Raw genomic sequence first — 26,393 nt, 5'->3', positions numbered from 1 at the left:
GTACCTGACTGATGAGGTAGAAAAGAGGAGAACATAGAGATTAGATCCCCCCCCCCCCAGTTCAGCGGGAATGTATCCATTGCTGCTGCTTCAAGGTCTGGTTCCATGCGACATACATCGGTATGTGGTGATTCAATTGGAATACAAGGAAATCGATATCTGGTGTTCCATATTGCTTTGTAATTTCAGCAAATACTTTGATTTAATATGTCTGTTACAGTATTTAGCTCACCTGGTAGGTAAGTTGCTGATGGTCAAATATGTTTGACGACATACCATTACCAATTGTTAAATAAATTGTCACATGATATCGATTTTATTCCGCCCATGTGGTTTGGTATATGCCACCACTGTGATGTTGTCAATTTATAAACGAACATGCAGAATGGTGCACTATTGAACAATATGTTTTTACCCAGAGAACACACTCAATATTTCCAACTAGGTTTTATGCCCAGTGTCTGTAGTGATGACGACTCCAGATTAGTCCATTTACCACTGTGATGTGTTCATTTCTTCGATTTCTGGTTCCTTGTCTGTTGGGATGGTGTTGTTGGGGGGTGGCGCATTTTCCATGGGGCCCGCTCTGGGCCCTGGCCTGAAAAGGCTTACGGGGACTGGCATGCGGCCCCGAGCTTTCGCCAGTACCATTAAGTAGACGCCTACTGGTGGATGTGTGGAGGTACTGCTGTCTGGTTTTGTGTGGATTGCTCATTCCAGGCCCTGCCCTCATGATGCCGAATATCTTGGATACTTCGTCCAATTTTTAGGCTTGATTTGGTAACTTTACCAGATAGCAGGATCTGTGGTTGTGAGGTCGGCGTTCTCACAGTCCTGTGAATTTTTTAGGTTGAAGGCAAGTTTTATGACTTCCTTCCAGAGTTTGCGGTCGCATACTGTGTTGAACAGTAGGGTCAGGTGTTTTGCCATACTACCCTGCCCCTCTGGAATGAGCATGCGAAATGATAGCCGACGTCAGGGGTATCAAATGCAATTTAAGATATTTGGGTTTTTAAATGCCCTGTTCAATGTACTCCCAATAATGGTAGGCACTTTGAGTAAATGCAATTTTGGGGAGGCGTGATAAAATCCAACGCCTCATGACTACCTGTCTTGGAGAGTTTTTTTGGAAAGACAGGTAGTAAGCTGGCCGTCAGTTTAGACTGAAACGGCCATCTCGCTCGTGGTGTAGCCACATAGCAGTATCTCACACCCAGCAGCTCTTCCTGGTCCTGTACCTCAAGCATACTCCCGATGTTGTTCAACCAGTGACCCCTCTTCTTGACCAGCCCAGCCCTGGTCACCATCGATCTCCTCTGATGAGGGGGATGGCCAGTGTTGTTAGTGCACTGGAGCAGGAGTGTTATACTCCCTTGGCGAGCTTGCCCCAGCTCCCGGGGCAAGTCTCGCTGGAGTTTTTACTCCATGACCTTTCTCTAGGCTTGGAAAACAGACACTTACTCGCTCTCGGGCGGTAGTTTGAAGTGCCGGTTCCATCTTCCGTGTCTGTCTCCAGCCCGAGGTTTGGTTGCCGACTTTGCTCAAGCGGCTGCCTGCCGTTCTCGGGCGGCGTTTCTGCCGTTCTCGGGCGGCGAGTCTCCTTGTCGGAGTATGCAGGGGTTACCGGCCGGTTTTTGAATTTCCCTCCAATCCGCTGCTGTTGGTCAGACAGCTCTTAGCGGACTGGGCATCGGCTCAGTACCCCGACTGTGGGCCGCAGCGTGTGCGGTCCAGGTGCCGCCTCTCGCCCCCTCCACTGACGGAACGCTCCTTCCCTGGAGTCGAACGGGGGCGGTTTCCCTCTGTGCTGCTTTGCTCCAGTTTCCCCTGGTGCACAAAGAGGAGCAAAGTTGTGAGTTTAAACCTGTGGGTAAGTACTTACCTAACGGTCCATTCCTTCAAGCTTGTAGCGGGAGCGCCCGTACTCCCGTTCGTCGCTGTTGCACTGCGTGAACGCTCATGTCGCGCATGCGTGCTGGACGGGTTCTTCACGTAGTCACTCACGTGACTCCGAAGTAAAATTTAATCTGCACAAAATTCTCCAGATGCAGTATCCATTTACCATGTGCTCACAACTGGAAACAGAGCACATATCCAAACTGCTACAAACTGAAGTGACCCATTACACCATTCAGAGGTTGCACACAAACATATCCAGATTGCCTGTAGCCTCAATGCTTCTTACTGGGAAAACAAAAGGTTGCATTACCCTTTTATAGCCTGCTTGCCATTGCTGGCTTTTCCATTCAGCAGTTTTAAACTGTGGGGGAACAAATACAAATATGTGTGCTCTATCTGAGAGCCGGTTAACTAAAGCCCTACCTAACTTGCCACATCTCCACCTCTCTTTGATCAGCGGATCCAAATCATTCACCCAGCCAAGATTTCTGCTCTGCCTCTCAACCATTCCAGGATTGGTGGCCCCCATTTTGTCTGGGCGTGGAGCTTTGTTCCTCCTTCTCAGCTTCTATTGGGGCTTGCCATCTGGCCATTCATTTGTAGATGCCCACATCAATACTTCTGCCGCAGGTGCCTAGAAACAAACCAGTTATGTCCCTGGTTCAGAACAATGAACTGGATCTGTAGTTTCCTTCGATAAAGCACTCCACACATATAATGCATGATTAAATGTTTAGAACAATCTGCAATGTGAATGCAGTTCAAGACATTGTCGTGCCTTTCAGCCCTGGAAATTAATATGCTGACCAATTTTTAAAACTTTCCACAATTAATAAAAGTAAATTTGAAGATACACAAAAAGCTGGAGTAACTCAGCGGGTCAGTCAGCATCTCTGGAGAAAAGAAATAGCTGACATTTTGGGTCGAGACGGCTTTGAAACTTCGAACCTTCAACCCAAAATGTCTCTTGTCTATTTCATTCCACAAATGCTGCCTGATCCCTATGTTCCTCTGGTTGCTTTCTATTTTATACTACACATTCTAGCATCTGCAGTTTCTTGTGCCTCCTTGTCCACATCAGCTACATATTTTTTAATTCATCCTCCAATTTAGATAACAGGTCAGTGGTAACCAAAAATATAGAGTTATTGAGGTTACAAGGAGTGACAAGGCAATCATGGGATTTGATTGCTTGGTTGACAACATACCTTTAGGCAAAACTTGGAAATATAAGAACCAAAGGTGATATTTTTGTAGCTCTAATAGGTCATTAAGGCAGAGCATTAAAATTAAAAATAGTACCTTATAAAACTTGCACTTAAAAGTTCAGTGGTAAAATCACACTTTAATAGAATTGTCTCTCTGTTATTCTTCTAGAAAATTTAATAGTCTTGTCTGTTTTGTCTTTTCTTGCAGTGTAACCAGACATTTCGATTTCCTAACGTAATTCCTCTTCCAAGTACTGGTCTTAATCTGCGAGTGTGGAGATCCAAAAGTGTAAGTACCCGTCCAGTAAAAATATCACTGTATCAGGTGTTGTTAAGAAATTAAGTTAAATAATATTAAATAAAATGAAGTGACGAATTGATGAAGGTAGGATAGTGGATATTGAATACATGGATTTAAGTAAGGCTTCTGATAGGTAGACCGATCCAGAAGATTAAGATGTAGGGGATTCACTGTGATTTGGTCACATGGATTCTGTATGACTGTTTCAATCTGTTTAATTTTTCTTTCTGTCTCCAATTGCTAATCTTTAAAATATTTGTTACTTCAACAACTTTGTGGGCGGCACAGTGGTGCAGCTGGTGGAGCATTTAGCCTCGGGGCTGGGCCTGTATTCGTTGGAGTTTAGAAGAATGAGGGGGAACCTCATTGAAACTTACCGAATAGTGAAAGGCTTGGATAGAGTGGATGTGGAGAGGACGTTTCCACTACTGGGAGAATCTAGGACCAGAGTTCATAGTTTCAGAATAAAATGACTTTCCTTTGGAATGGAGATGAGGAGGGATTTTCTTAGTCAGAAAGTGGTAAATCTGCGGAATTTATTGCATCTGTGGAATTCATCAGTGGAGGCCAAGTCAGTGGATATTTTTAAGGCAGAGATAGATAGATTCTTGATTAGTATGGGTGTCAGGGGTTAATAGGAGAAGGCAGGAGAATGGGGTTGGGGGAAAATGATAGATCAGCTACGATTGAATGGCAGAGTATATGATGGGCCAAATGTTCTAATTCTGCTCTTATCACTTATGAACTTATGAACTCACAGAAACTCAGGTTTAATCCTGTCTGTGTGACGTTTGCATGTTCTTCCTGTGGCCAAATGGGTTTCCTCCGGGTGCTACGGTTTCCTCCCACATCCTAAAGACCTGCGGGTTTGTTGGTTAATTGGTCTCTGCAAATTGCCCCTAATGTATAGAGAGTGGGTAGAACTAGTGTGATTGTGTCATCAATGGTCAGTGTAGACTTTGTGGGCCAAAGGACCTGTATCCATGGTGTATCTCTAAAGCTGTCCAGGGTCCGACCTCCCCAGAGGAGCATGGGTGAAGCTCAACAGACTTGGTACTGGAGTTGGGCGTTTCAATGTCAGCGTGTGGAGATGGGGGCTCCGCCAGAGCCCAGCCTGTGAATGTGGAGCAGAACAACAGTCAGCCAACCATGTAATCTCTGGGTGCCCGCTCTACCACCCACCAAATGGAGCTCAGTCAGGGCCTGACAGACATTGATGATAGACAACAACCTGGCTGCTCAACACCCGCTTGGATCTAACTATTCCTTTGGTTTATGTTTCATTCGCAAGAAGAATATCTCAGAACTAAACTAAACTGAACTTTGTTGTGCACTCTGTCACAGTCATTCCTCTGTAACTCCACACCCCCCTCTCTCTGCAACTTAACAAGCTTAGTTTCTCATTCTTTCCAGTTCATTGACCCAAACGTTGACTCTGTTTCCCACCAATGTTACATTTCCTGCTAAGTGTTTGCAGCATTCCCTGACTTGTTTCCCATTTTCACCCCTAAGTTATTGTAGAATCTTCATGATCTTATTAGCAAATGTTACTTTTCCTATTTGGTTTATTTCAGGAGGATGAAATCTAAATAGCACTTCGCCATGGGAGGCAAGTAGCTTCCAGTATAGTGGAGCTCACAGTTGTAAATAGTATTGTATTTATGGTTCACGATATCATTATATAATTTTATATTAAAACACACACCCGTTCATGGCAACACTGATCTAACATCAACAGTGCAATAAACTCATATAGTTATATATTTCCATCAGTGCATTGGTGAAAGCCTGATTACTGCCAAAACCTGCTCGTAAATGGAACAGCACTGTATTTTATGAGCCCAGATAATTACACTGTGTACCTATAAAGTGTACCTTTAACTTGAGACCAGAAGTTACTTTAACATATAACCATATAACCATATAACAATTACAGCACGGAAACAGGCCATCTCGGCCCTTCTAGTCCGTGCCGAACACTTATTCTCCCCTAGTCCCATCTACCTGCACTCAGACCATAACCCTCCATTCCTTTCCCGTCCATATAACTATCCAATTTATTTTTAAATGATAAAATCGAACCTGCCTCCACCACCCCCACTGGAAGCTCATTCCACACAGCTACCACTCTCTGAGTAAAGAAGTTCCCCCTCAAATTACCCCTAAATGTCTGTCCCTTAATTCTCAAGTCATGTCCTCTTGTTTGAATCTTCCCTACTCTCAGTGGGAAAAGCTTATCCACGTCAACTCTGTCTATCCCTCTCATCATTTTAAAAACCTCTATCAAGTCCCCCCTTAACCTTCTGCGCTCCAAAGAATAAAGACCTAACTTGTTCAACACTGTTTTAATAGTATTTTGTTTTACAGAAACATATGAAAAATGAAGAAATCAAGGCTGGCCTAATTATGCTATCTAATGCAACTCAGACCGCAAAACACTTTATCGCTAATGGTTCAACAAAACCTCTCTTAGATACAATTTACAGGAATACTAGAACTTTCATCCACATGTTGCAATTGATGGATGTGCCGGTAAGATATTAAGTGAGCAATTAATAGTTTTCTATGTTCAAATCATTGGCAGTATTTTAAACAATTTTCTCTTGCCTATGTTATTGGATTAAAATTTAGCCTCTATGCTAAACTCTCATGGAAAAGCCTGTCTAACTCACAAACCTGAAGTTTATACAGGCAGTTTAGCCAGAGTGATACTGGAACTTTTGAAACTTGGGTTTGGAAGAAGAAAAGTGAGCCCGGTTTCCTATCCCAGACCACTGCTCTGTGACATTTGCTAGAAAATATATTTGAAGGTATTGGGTGAGCACAGAACCATTCTCAGTTATCTGAGAACAGTGTATGAATGCGTCATTAAATATTTTCTCTGAAGTCACTGTTTAGTTTGGTTTAGTTTAGAGATATTGCGTAGAAACAGGCCCTTTGGCTCATCAAGTCCATGCCTACTATCGATACCCATTCACAATAGTTCTATGTTTTCCCATTTTTGCACCATTTCTGCTAACATTCAACACATATTTTATACAGACCTGCACGTCTTTGGGATGTGAGAGGAAAGTTGTGCATCGGGAGGAAAAGCACGCAGTCACAGAGAATGTGCAAACTCTGCACAGACTGCACCTGAGATCAGGACTGAACCCAGGTCTCTAGCGATGTGTGGCAGCAGCTCTATCAGTTGTGTCACTGTGCCGTTTAAGTTGATTAATTTAATGCGGTTCTGGAGACCAATGAACCACAAGGTGATTCAGGAAATAAATAAATAAAATTAGTCAAAGAGCCACACGGCATGGAAAGAGGCTGACTCACTCCGATCAAACGAGATAACTATCTATGCTAATCCCATTTACCTGCATTTGGTCCATATCCCTTTATTTCCCCTTTCCCCTGCAACCGCAGGAGATGCAACACCTGCCCCTATACCTCCTCCCTCGACTCAGTCCTTTCAGGTAAGGCAGATGTTCACTTGCACCAGCTTTAACACCATCTACTGTATCCGCTGTTCTAGGTATGGACTCCAATATATAGGCGAGACCAAGCTCAAACTGGGTGATTGTTTTGATGAACACATTTGCTCAGTCCACCTGGGCCTATGTGATCTCCGAGTTGCAAAACACTTTAACTCCCCCTCCCATTCCCATACTGACCTTTCTATCCAGGGCCCTCTCCATTGTCAGAGTGAGGCCTCAAAATTGGAGAAACAGCACCTCATATTTCGCTTGGGCAGCTTACAACCCAGCTTACAAATATTGATTTTCAAGTAACCCTTGCTTTCCCTCTCCCTCGCTCCCCCACCCTAGTTCTAATAGTTTCACTGTCCTCCTAATGAATTTGACTCATTATATGTCTCATTGTCACCTTCCCCACATCCAACAATGAATCATTGATCATTTCCTTATCATCGTCCACTTTGCTCTGTCCTTTTCACACCTTACATCCTCTTTGTACCCTTCCATATCTCTAGTTTCCCTCCCCCCTGACTCCTAGTCTCAACCTGAAACGTCACCCGTGCGTTCTTTCTAGAGATGCTGCCTGTTACCCCAGCACTTTGTGTCTATCTTCCCTTTATTCCTTACCTATCCATGTACCTGTTCAAATGCTTTTTAAACAGTGTGATTGTATCTCCCTCAACCAGCTTGTTCCATAGATCCACCATCCTCTGTTGTAAAGTCCCATTTGCAATCCATTTTAATTCCCATTTTCACACCGACCAGCCTGTCCTCACTCTTCTCCAGTGCTAGGGTGATAACCACAAAGCTTAGTAACAGCACCTCATAATCTGCCTGCGTGCTCTTCAATCCGGCAGAATGAAAATTAAATTCTCCAGTTTCTGGTGACCTGATCCTTCTCCGCCCTTCTGTAAGATCACTGAATTCTCAATGATTTGCTGAGTCCAGTAATAGCATTTAAGACTTTTCATTCAGGTGCAATGGTTATACGGCATCAGAGCAAGGCATTGAAATGTCTGCAGCCCTTTACTAAAAACTGAACATATCACAACTAACAAAACAAAGATAGCGTGGAGTTGCAATTAAAGGACTAAAGACTGATCATAACAATCAAACAAATGACACAGGACATTCAACCAACAACTTTCACATGAAACACACTGCTGAAAACAGACTTCCTTATCTATATAGAGTGATTGGGATGTATCAAGCACCTCGCATCATGAAGGGACCATTGTTCATAGTTCTGACCAGGCTCCAATCAGCTATAATATTGAGCTCACAACCTGCTCTTGTTTAGCAAACCAGTTCCTAGGGTCCCGACCTGAAACGTCACCCATTCCTTCTATCCAGAGAAGCTGCCTGTCCCGCTGAGTTTACTCCAGCATTTTGTGTCTATCTTCGGTGTAAACCAGCATCAGTAGTTCCTTCCTACAACCTAAGCAGTTAAAGATCTTTTTTAATAAACTAACCCCATCATTTCTCTGCGAGCCCCTACATAAAGCCTCCCTCCCAGCCCGGTATCACCCAGTTTCTTTCTCATTCCCTCCCACTCCATCTATCCATCAGCCACACATTCCCCCTACCCCTCCTTCAGTTCCCACCTTCCTTATTTACTTCTATGCTTCACCTTCCTTTTTTAAAAATCAGATTCCATCAATTGTAGCACTCTGTTGCCTCAGCCTATCATCTCTCGGTCTCTATTGCGATTTCACCCTTTCCTCTCCCATCTGACTCCATCTGCCATTAACATCTCCTCACTTGGATCCACCGAGCGCTTCACAGTCCTAATCCCACCTTTCTCCCTCACACCTTTATACTATTCATCTCCAAACCACTTTTTCTGTCCAGATGACGTGTCCTGACCTAAGAGGTAGACTGTCCATTTCCCTCTGTAGATCGTACTTGAGTTCCCCCAGCAGCTTGCTTTTTATCATGCATTACCTCACATTTGTCTGGACTATGTGTAAAAAGGAACTGCAGAAGCTGGTTTAAACCAAAGATAGACATAAAAGCCTGGAGTAACTTAGCGGGACGAACAGCATTTCTAGAGATTCTAGAATGGGTGACGTTTCGGGTCGAGTCCCTTCTTCGACCCGAAACTCCTCCTGAGTTGCTCCCTGTCCTGCTGAATTACTCCAGCATTTTGTGTCTATCTTTAATCTGGACTATATTCCATCTGCCACCACTCTGTCAAATTTTCCACTGATCTATGCCCCTCTGTATCCCCATAATATAGAATTCTAGGAATCTTCGTGTCATCAACAAACTTACTTATAAGACCACAGGCATTCCAAGCCATCCGTCATTTGCAAAGTGAACCAAGCCAAACCCAGCACTGATCCACCATCAGTACAAAATCTCTGATTGTTTCTGATCATACATGCAAAATTTAGTTTAGTTTACAGATATAGCGTGGAGACAGGCCCTTCGCCCCACCGAGCCCACGCCACCAACCAGCCCCTACACGCAAGTTCTATGTTATCCCACTTTCACATCCTAAACACTAGGGCCAATTTACAGAAGACAATGTACCTACAATCCTGCACATCTTTGGAATCTGGGAGGAAAGCAGAGCCCATGTGGACTATCTTTGATCGGACTTTACTGGACTTTATCTTGCACTAAGTGTTATTCACATTATTCACTTTACCATGTATCTGTACACTGTGGATGGCTCAATTGTAATCATGTATTGTCTTTCCACTGACTGGTTAGCGCGCAACAAAAGCTTTTCACTGTACCTCAGTACACGTGACAACATACTAAACTAAACCATGGTCAGAATCGAACCAAGTTCTCTGGGACTGAGGCAACAGCTCTACCACTACGCCACTGTGCCACCCCTAATGATATAGTGAGGGTGGGCACGACTTGATGGGGCCGAATGGCCTAATTCTACTCCTATCACTAATGATATGAGTCATTGTTAAGTACAGGCGAGGTGCCGGATGACTGGAGGGTGGCAAATGTTTTGTCTCTACTCAAGAAGGACAGCAAGGAAAATGCTGGAACCACAGGCTAGTAAGTCTAACATCTGTGGTCGGAAAGTTACTAGAAAGTATTCTGAGGCATATAGAGGCATTTGGATGGACAAAGGCTGATTAGGGATAGTTAATATAGTTTTGTACATGGGAGGTCATGTCTCACATATTTTTGAGGATGTGACCAAAAAGATTGATGAAGGCAGAGCTGTAGATGTTGTGTACATGGATTCCATTTGACAAAGTTTTGCATGGTTTGGCTGCTCTGGAAGGTTATATCCCATGAGATTCAAGGGGAGATAGCTGAATGGACAGAAAATTGGCTTCATGGAAAGAAGCAGAGAGTGATGGTGGAAGGTTGCTTTTCAGACTGGAGGCCTGTGACTAGTGGTGTGCCTCAGGGTTCGGTGCTGGGACGGATATTGTTTGTCATCTATATCAATGATTTGGATGTGAACATAATGTATTTACTGGCGTCAAAGACACTACATCAAGGGAGCCTCCATCTTTGCCTGTCCCACAATGCACTGTGCAGTTCAGGTCTGAGGGACGGAGAGAGAGGGAGAGAGGGAGAGAGGGACCAGCCTTCCACCCAGTAACTACCCGCCAACCACCACCTGTTGCCCCTGTGCCGAAGGACACCGTGGCTGGCGGGCGGCCTGCCAGAAGGTGCTGAGGTGGCGGCCACAGCCATCCGAGATCCACCCGAGCTACTTCCCTCCCTGGCCACAATGCGGTGGCTCCGTGCCTAGAGCGCCACGGCAATGGTGAGTGAGTGAGTTACTGCCATGATCTCCAACCCCCTCTTTCTCAAGGCTCCTGCCCTCCCCGCAACTTTACCCCTGATGGCCCAGCCAAGTTTACCATAGATATAATTCCAACTTTTAAATGACACATGGACACATAGAAGGGAAGGCTGTAGAGAGACAAATGCAGACAAATGGGATTAGCCCGATATGCCAACTTGGTCAGCATGGACAAGGTGGGCCAAGGGGCCTGTTTCCTGCTGTACAGCTCTATGACTGGGATCAAATAAACACCATGGATAATGCACATTGGCAACACAAGACCTATGACCTGCACCAAGTTTTCAAACTAAAATTAAATCCACAGAGAAAGAATTAGTAAACGACAGGCAAAATGTGCAAAGAAGGATGCTTGTCCACATGCTGAGCTTCTTATTCTATTCCTGATCTATGCTTATCTATTCTAGTTGAAAATAGAGCTCTCATTGATTAAAGAGGTGAAAGTCATTTGTACAGTGTAGTGATGAGAGAGTATCAGGTAAAATGCATTAAATTATAGTTAGCAATACAACTGTACATTTCGGGGTTCAAAGATTCATGACTGCAATTGCCTCCAGATTGCACATATTATTTATGTGTAGAATGCCTTACATGGTGGATTGCAAGCTGTTATAACCATATGGTTATATGATTAATTTAAATGTTATCAGATATAAAAAATGTCTTTATTACCAAAAGCCTAATTTAGGACCAAAGGGTAGCTAAACAATTTTTGTCTGAAGAAGGGTCCTGACCAAAAACGTTGCCTCTCCATTCCCTCCTCAGATGTTGCCTGATCCGCTGAGTTCCTCCAGCACTTTGTTTTTTGCTTAAGATTCCAGCATCTTGTGTCTCCTGTGTGGAGACAAACAATCTGTCTGACTTTATTCAAAACCAAGAGGATCCATAACCCTCCACAGGATGTAAAGCAAAGTTAAATACTTTTGCAAAATACTTCTTAACTTCTAATCTATAGCATATTCTCCAGTGATACACAGATAGAATGTTTTTTTGAAAACGATCAACATAAAGCATTAAGGGGTGAACATATGGATGACCAAGAATTGTAATTTGCCTATTTTCAGCATTCTGCATGTTTGCTTTTAAATCCTAAATCCTACTAAATGTTCACAGTAATAGAACAGCCTTCAAGAGAGATTCTTGTATTCAAGAGAGAGTTAGATAGTTCTTAGGGCTAACGGAATCAAGGGATATGGGGAGAAAACAGGAACGGGGTATTGATTTTGGATGATCAGCCATGATCATATTGAATGGCAGTGCTGGCCCGAAGGGCTGCATGGCCTACTCCTGCACCTATTTTCTATGTTAGTCAAGTACTGGGTTCAATGTATAAAATCCTTAACATATTTTCCAATTGTCCTGAGTAGAAACTCATTCTTAATTTCCGAAGGGCCTGTTTGCACACTATTTCTAAACTAAACTGAACTACAAAGTCCTCACCTACAAAGCCCTCCACCATCTGGCCCCCCCATATCTCACTGACCTCCTCTCCCCCTACCAACCCTCACGGTCCCTCAGATCCACATCAGCCGGTCTCCTCTCCATCCACAAGTCCAACCTCCGCAGTTTTGGGGACAGAGCCTTCTCCAGGGCAGCTCCCAGGCTCTGGAACACCCTCCCCCAACAGATCCGCAATTCCGTGTCCCTCACCATCTTCCAGTCCCGCCTCAAGACCCATCTCTTCACCTCTGCCTATCCTTAGCCCCACGTCCCCCTCCCTTTTCATCTGTGCATTAATTGCCTCATACTGTGTTTTGTATTGAATTCTGTCTTTACTTTGTGTACTAGTCATGTCTCTACTATTTATTTCATTCCCCTTACATGTTTTTCCTCTACATGCTCAATTTTTGTAAGGTGTCCTTGAGACTCTTGAAAGGCGCCCATAAATGAAATTTATTATTATTATTATTATTAAACTGCCAGCAGCGATGTTTCAGGCACACCACTAGTCACAGGCCTCCAATCCGAAAAACAATCTTTCCCTATCTCCCCATACTTCCTTCCCTGAAGCCAATTCTGTATCCATGTCAATTGAACCTAAATTTGGAGACATGTCATTACATCATCAATAGAACTTAAATTTGAAACAGATGACAATAAATAGCTGTGATCTTGTGTATGTTTGGAACACACGTCAGTGGCCAAATGTCTGTATATCTGCTGTTTTCATGGCGTCGCCACCTTAATTAAAACAATTGGTTCATTCCCCTGTTACAACAGCTAAAAATAATTTCAAGAAAATGCACCAAATATTTAAATATTTGTATTCCACAGAGTAACTACAGGGACAATGCTGAAGCAGGGCAGGGACAATACAGGGATGTATTGCTGAGGTTTTATAGGACACTGGTCAGGCCGCATTTGGAGCATTGTGAGCAGTTTTGGGCTCCATACTGTATCTGAGGATAGACGTGCTGGCATTGGAAGGGGTGCAGAGCAGGTTTATGAAAATGATCCTGGGGATGATTGGGTTAGCATTTGATGAGTGTTTAATGGCTCTGGGCCAGTATTTGCTGGAGTTTAGATGAGGGGGCATTTCAATGATACTTACCAAATAAGTTGCCGGTCACGGTGGCACAATGTAAGGCAGTAAGTTGCTGCCTTAGAGCGAATGCAGTGCCGGAGACCCGGGTTCGATCCTGACTACGGGTGCTGTCTGTACAGAGTTTGTATGTTCTCCCCGTGATCTGCGTGGGTTTTCTCCAAGATCTTCGGTTTCCTCCCACACTCCAAAGACGTACGGGTTTTTAGATTAATTGGCTTGGTAAATGTAAAAATTGTCCCTAGTGTGTGTAGGATAGTGTTAATGTGCGGGGATCGCTGGCCGGCGCGGACCCGGTGGGCCGAAGGGCCTGTTTCCGCGCTGTATCTCTGAACTAATCTAAACTAAATAATGAAACGCCTAGTAGAGTGGATGTGGAGAAGATGTTTGCACTAGTGGGAGAGTCTAGGACCAGAAGGCACAGCCTCAGAATAAAAGGTGTACCTTGTGAAATGATATGAGGAGGAATTTATTTCACCAGAGGGCGATGAATCTATGGGATTTATTGCCACAGACGTCTGTGGAGGCCGTTTTTGGATATTTTTTAAGTGGAGATTGATAGGTTCTTGATTAGTAAAGGTGTCTTGGGTGATGGGAAGACGGTAGGAGAATGGGGTTGAGAGGGAAAGATAGATCAATCGTGATTGAATGACAGAGTGGACTCAATGGGCCAAATGGTCCAATTCTGCTCCTATGTGTTGTGAACATGACAAAGTATTCGTGGAACATTTTTAAATTTTTTAAGTGGAACAAGGTGTGGAAGCGAAATGTCAAAGTATAAATGTCAGAGGTGAATTCATTTTCTTATTTTCGCATTTGGAATATCACATTCTGCATTGCTTATCATAATGTTGACAGTTAGTTAATTTTATAATTATAAAGTGAAAGAACGCAATCTAGCTTGCGTGGTTGTTCCATATTCTCATGACAAAGTATTCATGGAACATTTTGACATTTTTTAAGAGTGGAACAAGTTGTAGAAGCGAAATGTCAAAGTAGAGATGTCAGAAGTGATTTTTTTTTTTTTGCATTGGAATGGGGCTGGGGCTCGCCGGAGGGGAGCGCTCCGTTTCGCTGGCCCGCGGCAGCCCGGGATCCCTCGTGGGGAACCCGGGGGAAGAAGAAGCTCCAACTACAGACCCACGGCCAACTTCTACCGTGGGCCCGGCGTGGACTTACCATCAGGAGCGGGGTCCCTCACCAGGGATCCCTGCAGGGGAGCTCCAGACAGCCGACCCTGCGGTCTGCACATCTGGACGCCCGCAGCGACGACTGCGGATAGTTGAGGTCCAAACCACGGGGGAAAGTGGAGGAGAACTGGCCAATTTTTGTGCCTTCCACCACAGTGATGAATGCTGTGGTGGATGTTTGTGTTACATTTTTATTGTGTGTTGTGTGTTCTTTATCATAGCACCGCTGCTGGCAAATTCATTTCACTTGCACTCTATGTGCAATGTGACAAATAAAACCGTATTGTATTGTATTGTAATACAATACAATACGCATTCTGTGTTCTGCATTGCCCATCACAATGCTGAACTTTAGTGAATTTTTATAATTGTAAAGATTCTAGCTTGCAAGTTTCACATTCTGCTGATATTTTCACTACTATATTTACGGTTACCATAGAGTTGAGTGATAACATTTTGGTTGCACTCTCAGGCAACGAGGAAGTTAATAATCATGCAGCATTTTGGCTAGGATGTGAAATTTGATGCATTTAACACCACTAGGAGGGATTGTACAAGAGGCCCAATTCTGGGGCTCTTACATTGCTTTGGTGTGGGAGGTCAACAGTAAATTCAGCCTATGGTGAGAAACCTGCTGTGTGCAGATGGCTGTGCTTCATTACACCACAATCACAATAATCAAAGCACTGAAATGTGTCATTTGATTCATTCAGTCTGTATGTGCTGTGATTCTCCATTGAACAACCCTTCATGTTGCAGAACAGGCTTGAACAACTGACTGATGCCATCATACCATCAGTTGCATCCATAATAATTATTGCTTTTAGATGATTTAATAATATAAAATTATTTTTGGATTTTCTTTTAGCAACCTTCCCAATGCCAGATTGATTGCTAACTTGTTTGATTCCTAAGGCAGTTAATGGGTTGATCTGCATTGGATGTTGTCAACTGCTCTCAGATAAGTCCCAGACTTACATGGACCCATCGTAACAGTAGGACACCGAAGATAGACACAAAATGCTGGAGTAACTCAGCGGGATAGGCAGCATCTATGGAGAGAAGGAATGGGTTCACGCAGAGAGTGGTGAATCTCTGGAACTCTCTGCCACAGAAGGTAGTTGAGGCCAGTTCATTGGCTATATTTAAGAGGGAGTTAGATGTGGCCCTTGTGGCTAGAGGGATCAGGGGGTATGGAGAGAAGGCAGGTACGGGATACTGAGTTGGATGATCAGCCATGATCATATTGAATGGCGGTGCAGGCTCGAAGGGCTGAATAGCCTACTCCTGCACCTATTTTCTATGTTTCTATGTGATGTTTCGGGCGAGACCCTTCTTCAGACCTTCAGAAGGTCCAGCATCTGCAGTTCCTTTCGACACATAATAGTGGAACATGCTGAATAGAACAGCACGTGTGATTTTGCTCTGCCAATACAGCCCAACAATGCAAACACATTGTGCTGGGATTCTCCCAAATTATGCTGAGGAGTCCACTTCTCCTACTCTGAACCAGCCAGCTCTGATATAGGATTGCATTTCCATTCATTTGAAAGGAGTCGCCCATCCTGATTGGCTGCTTAATTTTATGTTAAATATTTTTTCACTATTTCATAGTAATTTAATATATTTAATTTAATTCTAATTTTTAGTTTAGTTTAGTTTAGAGGTACAGGCCCACTGAGTCTGCACCTGCACATTAACACTACCCTACACACACTAGGGACAATTATCATTTTATACCCAGCCAATTAACCTCCAAACCTGTACGTCTTTGGAGTGTGGGAGGAAATCATAAATTTCGGAGGAAACCCACGCAGGTCACGGGGAGAAAGTACATACCCCGGACAGCCAAGCACCGTAGTCAGGATCGAACCCGGGTCTCTGGCGCTGTAAGGCAGTAGCTCTACTGCTGCGCCACCATGCCGATAACCTTTTAGTTTTTTCGAATTATTTAGAGCAATCATAATCATCTTCAAATTTGTGAAATGTAAGAGTTGTGACAAAACCTATACAGCTTTGTCAGAGGTAACATACACAAGGCCCATCTTGATGACCTCTTGTCTCCTGTCACAGGCAAGGCACTGTGGGAATAGGGCTTCAGCAATACCATCCCAAGGGTTAATTTATCACTGAAATCTAAAAAAACACTGTGCTGGAATAATTTAACAGATCAGGCAACATCACTAAAGGAAATGGATGTTACAGGTCAGGACCCTTCTTCAGACTGATTGTAGGGGAGGGGGGGGGGGGGGGTTGGGGGGGGGGACTGCAAGAGAGATGGGGCAGGACAAAATGTGGCAGATAATGGGTGAACACAGGTGAGGAGAGGTTTTGATAGGCAGATGGTTGGACAAAGGCCAGAGTTGAAAAACAAAAGCCATGAGACAAAATGATTGAAGTTGCGAATTGTAGAGCCAGAGGAACAAATGTGGGTGGAGAGGGAGGGGGAGGGTAGTATTGGGCATGAGTGCAGGTGGGGCACAGGGAAAAGGAAGGGGAAGGCTCAGGTCAGAAAGGTCACTATGGGAATGGGAAGGGGAAATAAAATGATCAACAACCGGGAGATCCAGTAGGCCTTGGCAGGCCAAGCGCAAGAAATACTCACCGTGTCTATGGGGTCATGGTCAATAGGTAGGTTTGAGGAGGCAGGCGGCCGAGAGCTGGCACATGGCCTCAGCATGGTAGAGGTCAGCCAGCCAGACACAAGCACCTCCCTCGCTGGTGGGTTTAATAACAATGTTAGGATTGTTGCTGAGTGAGCTGTGCGTTCAGAGTGGGTGAGATTGGACTTTAGTTTAGAGGTACGGTGTGGAAAAAGGCCCTTCCACCCACTGAGTCCATGCTGACCACCAGTTCACACTATTTATTTCCCATCCTACACACTAGGAGCAATTTAAGGAGGTCAAAAGTAACTCTTACTATATTGGTCATTTAGCAAAATGAGCCAGCAATGAATATCAAGGTGAAAGTTGTTTATATTTCAACTGTCGTAGTGTAGCGGCACCTAGTGGTGGTCCTGGTAATGTCGAACCCTCGCTATTGGCTGGCGCGGTCACGTGAGCGGGGGAGTGTTTTCGCGGGCTTTCTGTAAAATCATTAATTCGAGCTCCACGTGGTTTGAGTGAGCATTGTTTATTCTGGCTATCAATATCGACTCCGGTAATAACTTTATTTTCGTTAAAAAAATAAAGAACTTTGTTGTGCCCGACTGTCTCGACTCACCAAACTGGTGACCCCGTTAGTTCGATCGGTACTCGGACTGTCAACATGCAAGCCGCCGTTACCCCCGATGCCCAGCTCCCCCAGCAAAACGCCGTGGGCCTGAAACTACCCGTTTTCTGGGCAGAGCAGCCTCAAGTGTAGTTTGCCCACATAGAGGCCCAGTTCCACCTTCGAAATATCGTTGCTGACGCCAGCCGATATTTCTACGTGGTCAGGGCGCTCAGCCAAGAGACGGCCACGCGGTTGTTGCCCTACTTACAAGACCCACCGGCGATCGGTAAGTTTGAGGGCCTCAAGGCCGTACCTTCGGGCTTAGCCGCCGAGATCGCGCCGCCCGCCTGCTCCACATGGACGGTCTATGTGACCGGAAACCGTCCGCATTGATGAGTGAGATGCTTGTGTTGATGGACGGCCATCGACCATGCCTGCTTTACGAGCAGGCGTTTCTAGAGCAAATGCCCAATGACATCCGCCTGCAGTTCGCCGAGCGGGTCGACGAATTGTGGCGGGTCCATCAACCGAGAGTCCGCACCCGTACACCAGCCGCACCGCAGAGATGCCCAGCCCTCTGCTGCCGTCGCCGAGCCGCAGCCACACGCTAGAGACCGGGGTAAGCGCCAGGGGTGCTTTTATCACCTACGCTGGGGCACGGAGGCCGCAGGTGCCACCCCCCCCCCCTCCCCGCACGTTTGCGGGAAACACCTTGGCCGATAGTCAGTGGGGGCTATCGCGATGATAGGGGTAACTCGGGAGGGGACAGGACAGCGCCGGAGAGCCGGCCGGGATCGATCCTGGCTGTGGATGAAGCGCAGGTCTGTGCCACGTCTCTCTCCTCCAATCACCGCGCTCTATCCTCAGTCCCACCCCCCCACTCCTCCCTCTTCGAATCATTGCGCTGAATCATGTCCCGCCCCCATTGCCTGCTGACCGACGTCTCTCTTATCATCGATCATCAGTCACACCCCCACCGGGTTTTTAAATCGGGATGACAAAAACTTGGGGGGGATGTCCCCCACCTCTCAAAACATGGGGGGGACATGTCCCCTCTGGCCCCCCCGGGTTTTCCGCCCCTGGCGAGCTTATATGCCTCCCTGCTCGCGGAGTTCCCAGAGCTACTCACCTCCCCCAAGTACGGGGTGGTGCACCATATCCCCACCACAGGCCGCCATTACACGCTCGGGCGCGCCGGCTCCCGCCCGACAAGCTGCGCATCCCCATTACACATGGTCCCTAAAACATCTGGGGGATGGAGACTATGCAGTGATTATTGGCGCCTGAACGCCGCTACGACTGCGGACCGCTATCCTGCCCACACATCCAGGACTTCTCCGCTCATCTGGAAAGCGCAACCTTTTTTCGAAGGTGGACCTGGTCCGCGGTTACCATCAGATCCCTGTTCACCCAGACGATGTCCCACTGTCCGCCACCATCATACCGTTTGGGCTGTTCGAGTGGCTCCGCATGCCTTTTGGTTTGAAAAAACACCGCGCAGGTGTTCCAGAGACTGATGGACATGGTGGGTAGGGGATTGGACTTTGTTTACATCTACTTAGATGACATTCTGGTTGCGAGCCGCTCCCAACAGGAACACCTCACACACCTGCGGGCGCTGTTCCAGCGGTTCCAGGACCATGGACGTAGTCAATCCCGCCAAATGCCAGTTTGGCCTCCGCACAATTTCATTCCTGGAGCACCATGTTACATAACAGGGCACCACCCCATTACCCACTAAGGTGGAGGCCACCCGGCTGTTCCCCCGGCCGCTCACTGTCAAAGGGCTGCAGCAGTTTGTCGGGATGGTTAACTTCTATCATCGTTTCGTGCTGGTGGCGGCCAGAATCACGCGCCCCCTGTTTCAGTGCCCCGCTGTTAAGCCACGGGACCTCGTGTGGTGAGGCCGTGTTCGACGGCGCGAAAGAGGCGCTGGCCAAAGCCACCATGTTGGTACACCCGTGGGCCACAGCCTCGACTGCTCTCACGGTGGACTCCTCTGATACGATGGGTGAGGTGTTGGCGCAGCTCACTGACGGCCGCTGGCAGCCTCTAGCATTTGTCAGCTGTCAGCTGAGGCCCCCCGTGCGCAACTACAGCGTGTTTGACCGGGAGATCCTCGCCCTGAACCTGGCCATCCGGTACTTTAGATACTTCCTGGAGGGCAGGCCGTTCACGGCCTTCACTGACCACAAGCCCTTAACGTTCGCCTTGGCCAAGGTGTCAGACCCCTGGTCCGCTGGACAGCAGCGACACCTGGCGTTCGTGTCAGAGTTCACGACGGACGTACAGCACGTGGCCGGGAAGTGAAACACGCTCGGCGACGCCCTGTCCTGCCTGGCCCTCCCGACTGTAGTGGCCATGGCCCACGGTGTGGATTATGTGGAGTTTGTTGCAGCACAGCGCGCGAATGATGGGATCGATGGCTATAGGATGGTCACTTCAGGGTTGCTGTTGGCCGACATTCCATTCGGTGTCACGGGAGCATTGGTACTGTGCGATGTTTCCACCGGGCGCCCACACCTTATTGTTCCCGCGGGTTGGCACCGCCGGATTTTCAACGCCATCCACGGCCTGGCTCACCCTTCAATCCGGGCGACGTCTGCGCTGGTGGCGGACAAATTTGTCTGGCAGGGCCTCCGTAAGCAGGTCCTATCCCCAATCCAACGGGTTAATGGAACGATTCCACCGCCACCTGAAATCGGCACTGAAGGCACGGCTCACGGGATCGGACTGGGTCGACCAGTTGCCTTGGGTGCTGTTAGGCGGACTTGGATACATCGACCGGCAAGTTGGTGTACGGCTCGACTTTGCAGGTGCGCGGGGATTTCCTCCCTGCAGTTCGAGGGCATCCGGAGTCTACCCCACCGGCCTGGCCCCTGGCCTCGCGGCATGGGACTTCCCCAGTGCACGTGCCACCGGACCTTAAGAACTGCCTATTGGGGTTTCTCCACAGAGATTCGCATCGGTCCCCACTGCTGCGAATCTACGACGGTCCGTTCCGGTTGTTGCGCCCCGGCGTCACTACTTTCCTGTAGGGGGCCGGGGTCTGGGGGCCGGGAGGAGATCGGCTCCATCGCTTGGCTTAAGCCGGCCCACCTGGATGTCGACAGCCCGGTGGTGGTGGCGACGCAGCCTCGGCGTAGGGGCCGTCCGCCGGCCAGTCCGGTTGCACCTGTTGTGCCTGTTCTCCCCGCACCGGTTGTGCCTGTTCTCCCCGCACCGGTTGTGCCTGTTCTCCCCGCACCGGTTGTGCCTGTTCCTCCTGCACCGTTACTGTCCCCTGGCTCTGTTCCGCCAGCCCCACCTGTATCACCCGCCACTTACGTTGTTACCACACGTTGCGGTCGCCGTGTCCAGCATCCCGCTCGCTTCCGTACCTCGGGTTCTGGGGGGGTCCTGTAGCGGCAACTGGTAATGTTGAACTATCGCTATTGGCTGGCACGGTCACGTTAGCGGGCTTTCTGTAAAACCATTCATTCGAGCTCCACGCGGTTTGAGTGAGCATCGTTTATTTTGGCTGTCAATATCGACTCAGGTAATCACTGGTAATTTTTGTTTAAAAAATAAAGAACTTTGTTGGACTCGACCGTCTCGACTCGCCAAAATAGTATATTTATTGTCATAGTAAATGATTTTTTAACTTGAAGGTTAATTCATGAGAGAGCATCATGAAAAGATCGAGATTTTTTCTCATACATTTTTGGTTTAGATTTATGGAGGAAAACGAGGAGAAACAGATGGTTCACATTAAAATCATAGTGAGCTATAAGGTGCCTCATCCTGACTGGTAATTTTCTTTATCCAAATAAAGTGGCTAAAATGTTAGTACTTTTACTGTTTTAGTTGAAATTGTACTCTTTTATTTTCAATTCAATCAATTCACTTTCAGCCTGACAACTTAATTCTGGAGAGACTCTCAGCACATTGTCCATAAACCATTACAAGTCCTGGAACATATTACTGAACTTCTGTTGTATTTTACAGGACACATCAAATCGGACTTATGAACTTGCAAGGCCATTAATGGGAAGAACTGTGCAGAATGTATTATACACATACACTCGCCTGATGTGTGGAAAAATCAATATATTTTACCGGGAAATGGCAGAAGAATATTGCAAAGTGAGAAAATGGTGACAACAACCAGCTTCCTGCATGTGGGTGCACTTTGTGGAGTTCAGCACTGAATTTTTGGAGTATTGTGTGCATTGGAAGAGAAGGAAAATGCAAGTTCTTAATTTAAGAAAAGTTGCCAAATGCGTGTTGCAATTTCCAACAAGTTCCAAGACCTCACGTGGATGCACAAGGATGTGGTCGCAACATGGAGAATATGTCATCCAACTTACTTTGGCAGTTTTCTATTCATCTTTTATAATCTGGAACCTTAATAGGCTTGTTATTGTATTTTGTTACAAAATAGTGAACTTGCTTCAACCAAAATAACAATTGCAATTTATCAATCAGAGTAATCTTTGTTGAGTCCGATCGAGCATATGTTACACATAAAATAATATTACTGATTTGTAAAAAGAACTGCTGGGTTATGAATTATATATCTACAATTTATGACAACAATGAATGGTTCAGAAGTGCTGCAATGGAATTGCATGCACATTTTATAAACAAAGTATACTAAGATATCGGCTTTCTAATCGGTCATATTTAATTAAAATATTATAAAGTGTCATAACTGGTTAGAAAATGGTTGGAAGCCATCACAGCTGGCTTCTGTACTTTGAGCACCTCTCCAAATTTTTAGTCAAGTTATAATCTCAGGTCAATATATTTCACCTGATTGACAGGGACAATTGATGAGAGCTATCAACCTGCAATGGTAATGGGCCTGTCCCACTTAGGCGACTTTTAGGTGACTGCAGGAGACTATGCTGTCGCCACATGGTCGCCACATGTTCGCGGGTGGTTGCCGGGGAGTCGCCTTCATGGTCGTGAGGAGTTCCCGCATTCTGGGAACTAGTCGCGGCCTTATTATGGTTGCCGCAAATTTTTCAACATGTTGAAAAATTAGCGGCGACTAGAATGAAGCTGCCATGGAGAGTAGCGAGAATTCTCGTGCCGTAGGTGGGTCACCAGGAGGCCCTAGTGGTTTGCCAGGATGTCGAAGGTGCTGACCGGTGAATTTCATTGGCTCATTGGGGAAAAAAAACGTAAGCAGTAGTTTTTAGAACCAAGGATAACCGACCGGTAATGTTAAATGTCTGCCGAGCTTCACAGCCGTGTGTATCTCTGGCTTCTTAAAAGTTGTCTCCATTCCTTCTCCCCCCTCTCCCCCCTCTCTTAAAGGACTTATCGTACACTGTGCTTAGCCGTCTTAATTACAGCGGCAACTTTCCTGTTCATCGCGGTGTGTGTCTGCATCACTTTGACTTTGCACCGTGTGAATTTCAGACAGCACTCCTCCCGCTTGCCCTGGCCCCCGCCTGCGATGCCTTTGTGTGTGTGTGTGTGTGTTCCACTCTGGCAGTCACCATTCCAGTTGCCGGTTTTTCAGGCGACTGCCGGCAACTTGACAGTCGTTGGCAGTTGCCTGAAAAATCGCCTATGTGGGACAGGCCCATAACCCTGTTTCGCTTTCTATAGATATTGCCTAGTTGGCTGAGTATTCCCAGCATTTTCAGTTTTTGTTTCTGATTTTAAAGGCACGAGCGGTACGGTGGCGCAGCGGTAGAGTTGCTGCCTTACAGCGAATGCAACATGGAGAATCAGGGTTCGATCCTGTAGATCAGGGTTCGATCCTGACTACGGGTGCTGTCTGTACAGAGTTTGTACGTTCTCCCCGTAACCTGCGTGGGTTTTCTCGAAGATCTTTGGTTTCCTCCCACACTCGAGAGACATACAGGTGTGTAGGTTAATTGCTTGCACAAATGTAAAAATTGTCCCTAGTGTGTGTAGGATAGTGTTAATATGCGGGGATCGCTGGTCAGCGTGGACCCGGTGGGCCGAAGGGCCTGTTTCCACGCTGATCCCTAAACTAAACAAAACTAAACTAAACATTTGGACAGATACATGGATAGGAAAGGTTCAGAAAGATAGGGCCCAAATGTCTGGAAATGGGACTAACTGGTTGGCATGGACAAAATTGGGCCGAAGGACCCGTTTCTGTGCTGCAGGGCTCTATGATGTCTCTATTTCCAGCATTTGTGACATCTGCTTCTGACTTCAAGGGTGTCCTCTTTAAAGTATATTTAAAGAAGATTTCTGTTAGCATTTTGTGAATATTACTTTTATTTAAATTAAGCATGGTAAAGAGGTCCTGCACTCTCTGTGAAGGAACATAATTATTTCAGTAGATCCATAATATTTAGTTTGTCATTCCAAGTGTTTTGGTGAATGTAAGTGAAAAGCAATATGAGATCCAGAAACATCAGATTACACTGGAGAAGACTGCATTTATCGTCTTTTTACAAACTAATGTGCAGCACCTCCAATAATGACATTGGCAGGGGGATGGAATACTACACCACTTAATAAATCTGAGGTTCCATCTTCATGTATATTTTTCCAGCGACTATATTTGGATTATAAACAGAAAAATCTTGAAATAGTGTAGGAAGGAACTGCAGATGCTGGTTGAAACCGAAGATAGATACAAAATGTTGGAGTAACTCAGTGGAACAGGCAGCATCTCTGGAAAGAAGGAATGGGTGACGTTTCGGGTCAAGACTCTTCTTCAGACTTAGGTACTTTGTGTCAGGCAGAATTTATGGAGAGAAAAATAGAATTTCAGATTAATGGCCTTTCATCAGAACTAATAATAGTCTGAAACAGATGCATTAAACTGGGGAGGAGAGAACAAAAGTCAAAGTTCATGATAAAGTAGAAAGCAGAAGAAATTAAATAGCAAAATAGGTGGCAGGGCAAACTCATAAAAGCCTATGTGACAGCATTGGGAACTTGTATATTGATTTGTGGTAGAACTGAGGCTTTTCCACCAAGTAAAGAAAGTGTAAAATGTAAATGTAGCAAGTGGCCCAAAGTAGTCATTTTTTTAAAGATTTATTTAATTTCCCTGTGGGTCCAGAAAGATAGGATTACAAAATGTAGTCTCCCCCTTTCCAGCTCCTTCCTCTCTCACAGTTCTTTCTGTTAAAGACCATTCCTTCACATCCAAAGAACAGCAATCTGTTGCCTGCTATTACAGTCCAGTCATGGCCAGGCCCTGTTCCTTAATTTTAGTCAATTGACTCTTAGAAGTTTAGTTTTTTAGTTTAGAGCTACAGCACGGAAACAGGCCCTTCGGCCCATCGAGTCCGCGCCGACCAGTGATCCCCGCACACTAATGCGCCTGTCCCACTTAGGAAACCTGAAGGGAAACCTCTGGAGACTTTGCGCCCCACCCAAGGTTTCCGTGAGGTTCCCGGAGGTTTTTGTCAGTCTCCCTACCTGCTTCCACTACCTGCAACCTCCGGCAACCACATGCAACCTCCGGGGCAAAGTCTCCAGAGGTTTCCGTTCAGGTTTCCTAAGTGGGACAGGGGCATTAACACTATTCTACACACAAGGGCAGCGCGACTCTCGTCAGCAGCAGCCTCTGCAGTCCGTCTGTGTTTTTATTATTTTTTGTCTTGTTTTTATGTAGTTTTTGTTTTGTTTTTTGTTGGGGTATGTGTGTGGGGGGGTGGGGGTGGTGTGGGGGGGAGGGGGTAACTTTAAAATCTTTCCCCTGCACGGGAGACCCGACCTTTTCTTTGTCGGGTCACCGTTGTCGTTGGGGCTGCAACGTGGAGCGGCCTCCAACAGGAACGACCTGGGGTTCCAGCTACGGAGCTGCCGACTACTCACCGTCACGGAGCTGGCCGAGTCCGGAACGGGTGGAGCTGTGGTGGAGCGCTGCTGCCACCCGACCTTCGGAGATTCGGAGGCTGCAACTGCGGGTTTGGCGGACGGCGGCACCGGGAGCCCGCGGGTCCCTGCTGGGTGACCGCTTTTCGGGGCTTCCGCAACGGCGATTTCTCCCGCCCGAGTTGCGGGGTTGAAGAGCACCTGGAGCGGGGCCTTACATCATCGCCCCGCGCGGCTTGGAATGGCCGTGGGACTCTGCGAGCGCACGCCGGGGGCTCTAACAACAAAACCCGGTGTGCGACCTTGCATCACCCGGCGTGGCTTTAATGGCCGCGGGACAATCGGCATCGCCAGCCGGGGGCTTTGACTTTGACTCTGACTCTGACATCGGGGGGGAGAGTGCAATGGAGAGATAAGTTTTTTTTTGCCTTCCATCACAGCGATGTGATGGATGTTTGTGTATAATGTGTTGTGTCTCGGGTCTTTTTGTTTTGTAATGTATGGCTGCAGAAACGACATTTCGTTTGGACCTCAAGGGGTCCAAATGACAATAAATTGAATTGAATTGAATTGAATTGAATTAGGGACAATTTACATTTATACAAAGCCAAATACCCACAAACCTGTACAGCTTTGGATTGTGGAAGGAAACTGAAGATCTTGGAGAAAACGTACGCGGTACAGCTCCCTAGTGCTGTACAAACGCTGTACAGACAGCCCCCGTAGTCGGGATCGAACCTGGATCTCTGGCGTTGTAAGGCCATTGTAAGGCAGCAACTCTACCACTCCGCCACTGTTGAAATGACGCAAGCTCAGATGGGCTCAGGATGGTTTAATGCTCATCTCAAACCCTACCTATCTGATTCCTATCCCAGATTGAAATCCAAAGAAAAGTGCTTCTTCCTCAGTCTCAGGAAGAGGTAATATAACTTACAATCAGAAACATGTGCCTGAAATACAGCATGCATTCACATCCATTTTTATTT

The 26,393-nt window shown here is 46.3% G+C and overlaps 1 protein-coding gene and 1 long non-coding RNA gene across 3 annotated transcripts in view; one reads left to right on the top strand and one right to left on the bottom strand.

The window, feature by feature from the left end:
• Nucleotides 1-22,532, top strand: part of LOC116980082 (erythropoietin-like) — a 65,134-nt gene extending 42,602 nt beyond the window's left edge. For both annotated transcript variants that reach the window (XM_033032179.1, XM_033032180.1), the window contains exons 3-5: nt 3,316-3,396; nt 5,776-5,940; nt 21,592-22,532. In XM_033032179.1, coding sequence (XP_032888070.1) covers nt 3,316-3,396; nt 5,776-5,940; nt 21,592-21,744 — 399 coding nt within the window. In that variant the 3' untranslated portion in view covers nt 21,745-22,532. The remainder of the gene's footprint in view (nt 1-3,315; nt 3,397-5,775; nt 5,941-21,591) is intronic.
• Nucleotides 19,148-26,135, bottom strand: LOC116980084. Its single transcript, XR_004413856.1, has 3 exons — nt 26,023-26,135; nt 24,720-24,724; nt 19,148-19,158 (listed from the first exon to the last, which is right to left on the bottom strand). It is a non-coding gene; the product is annotated as an uncharacterized LOC116980084 (long non-coding RNA).
• Between the last annotated feature and the right edge of the window lie 258 nt (nt 26,136-26,393).

Source organism: Amblyraja radiata, chromosome 13 (assembly GCF_010909765.2).
Source record: "Amblyraja radiata isolate CabotCenter1 chromosome 13, sAmbRad1.1.pri, whole genome shotgun sequence".
NCBI lineage: Eukaryota > Metazoa > Chordata > Chondrichthyes > Rajiformes > Rajidae > Amblyraja > Amblyraja radiata.
Note: the sequence above shows the minus strand (reverse complement) of the source record. Positions and strands in the feature narration are given on the sequence as shown.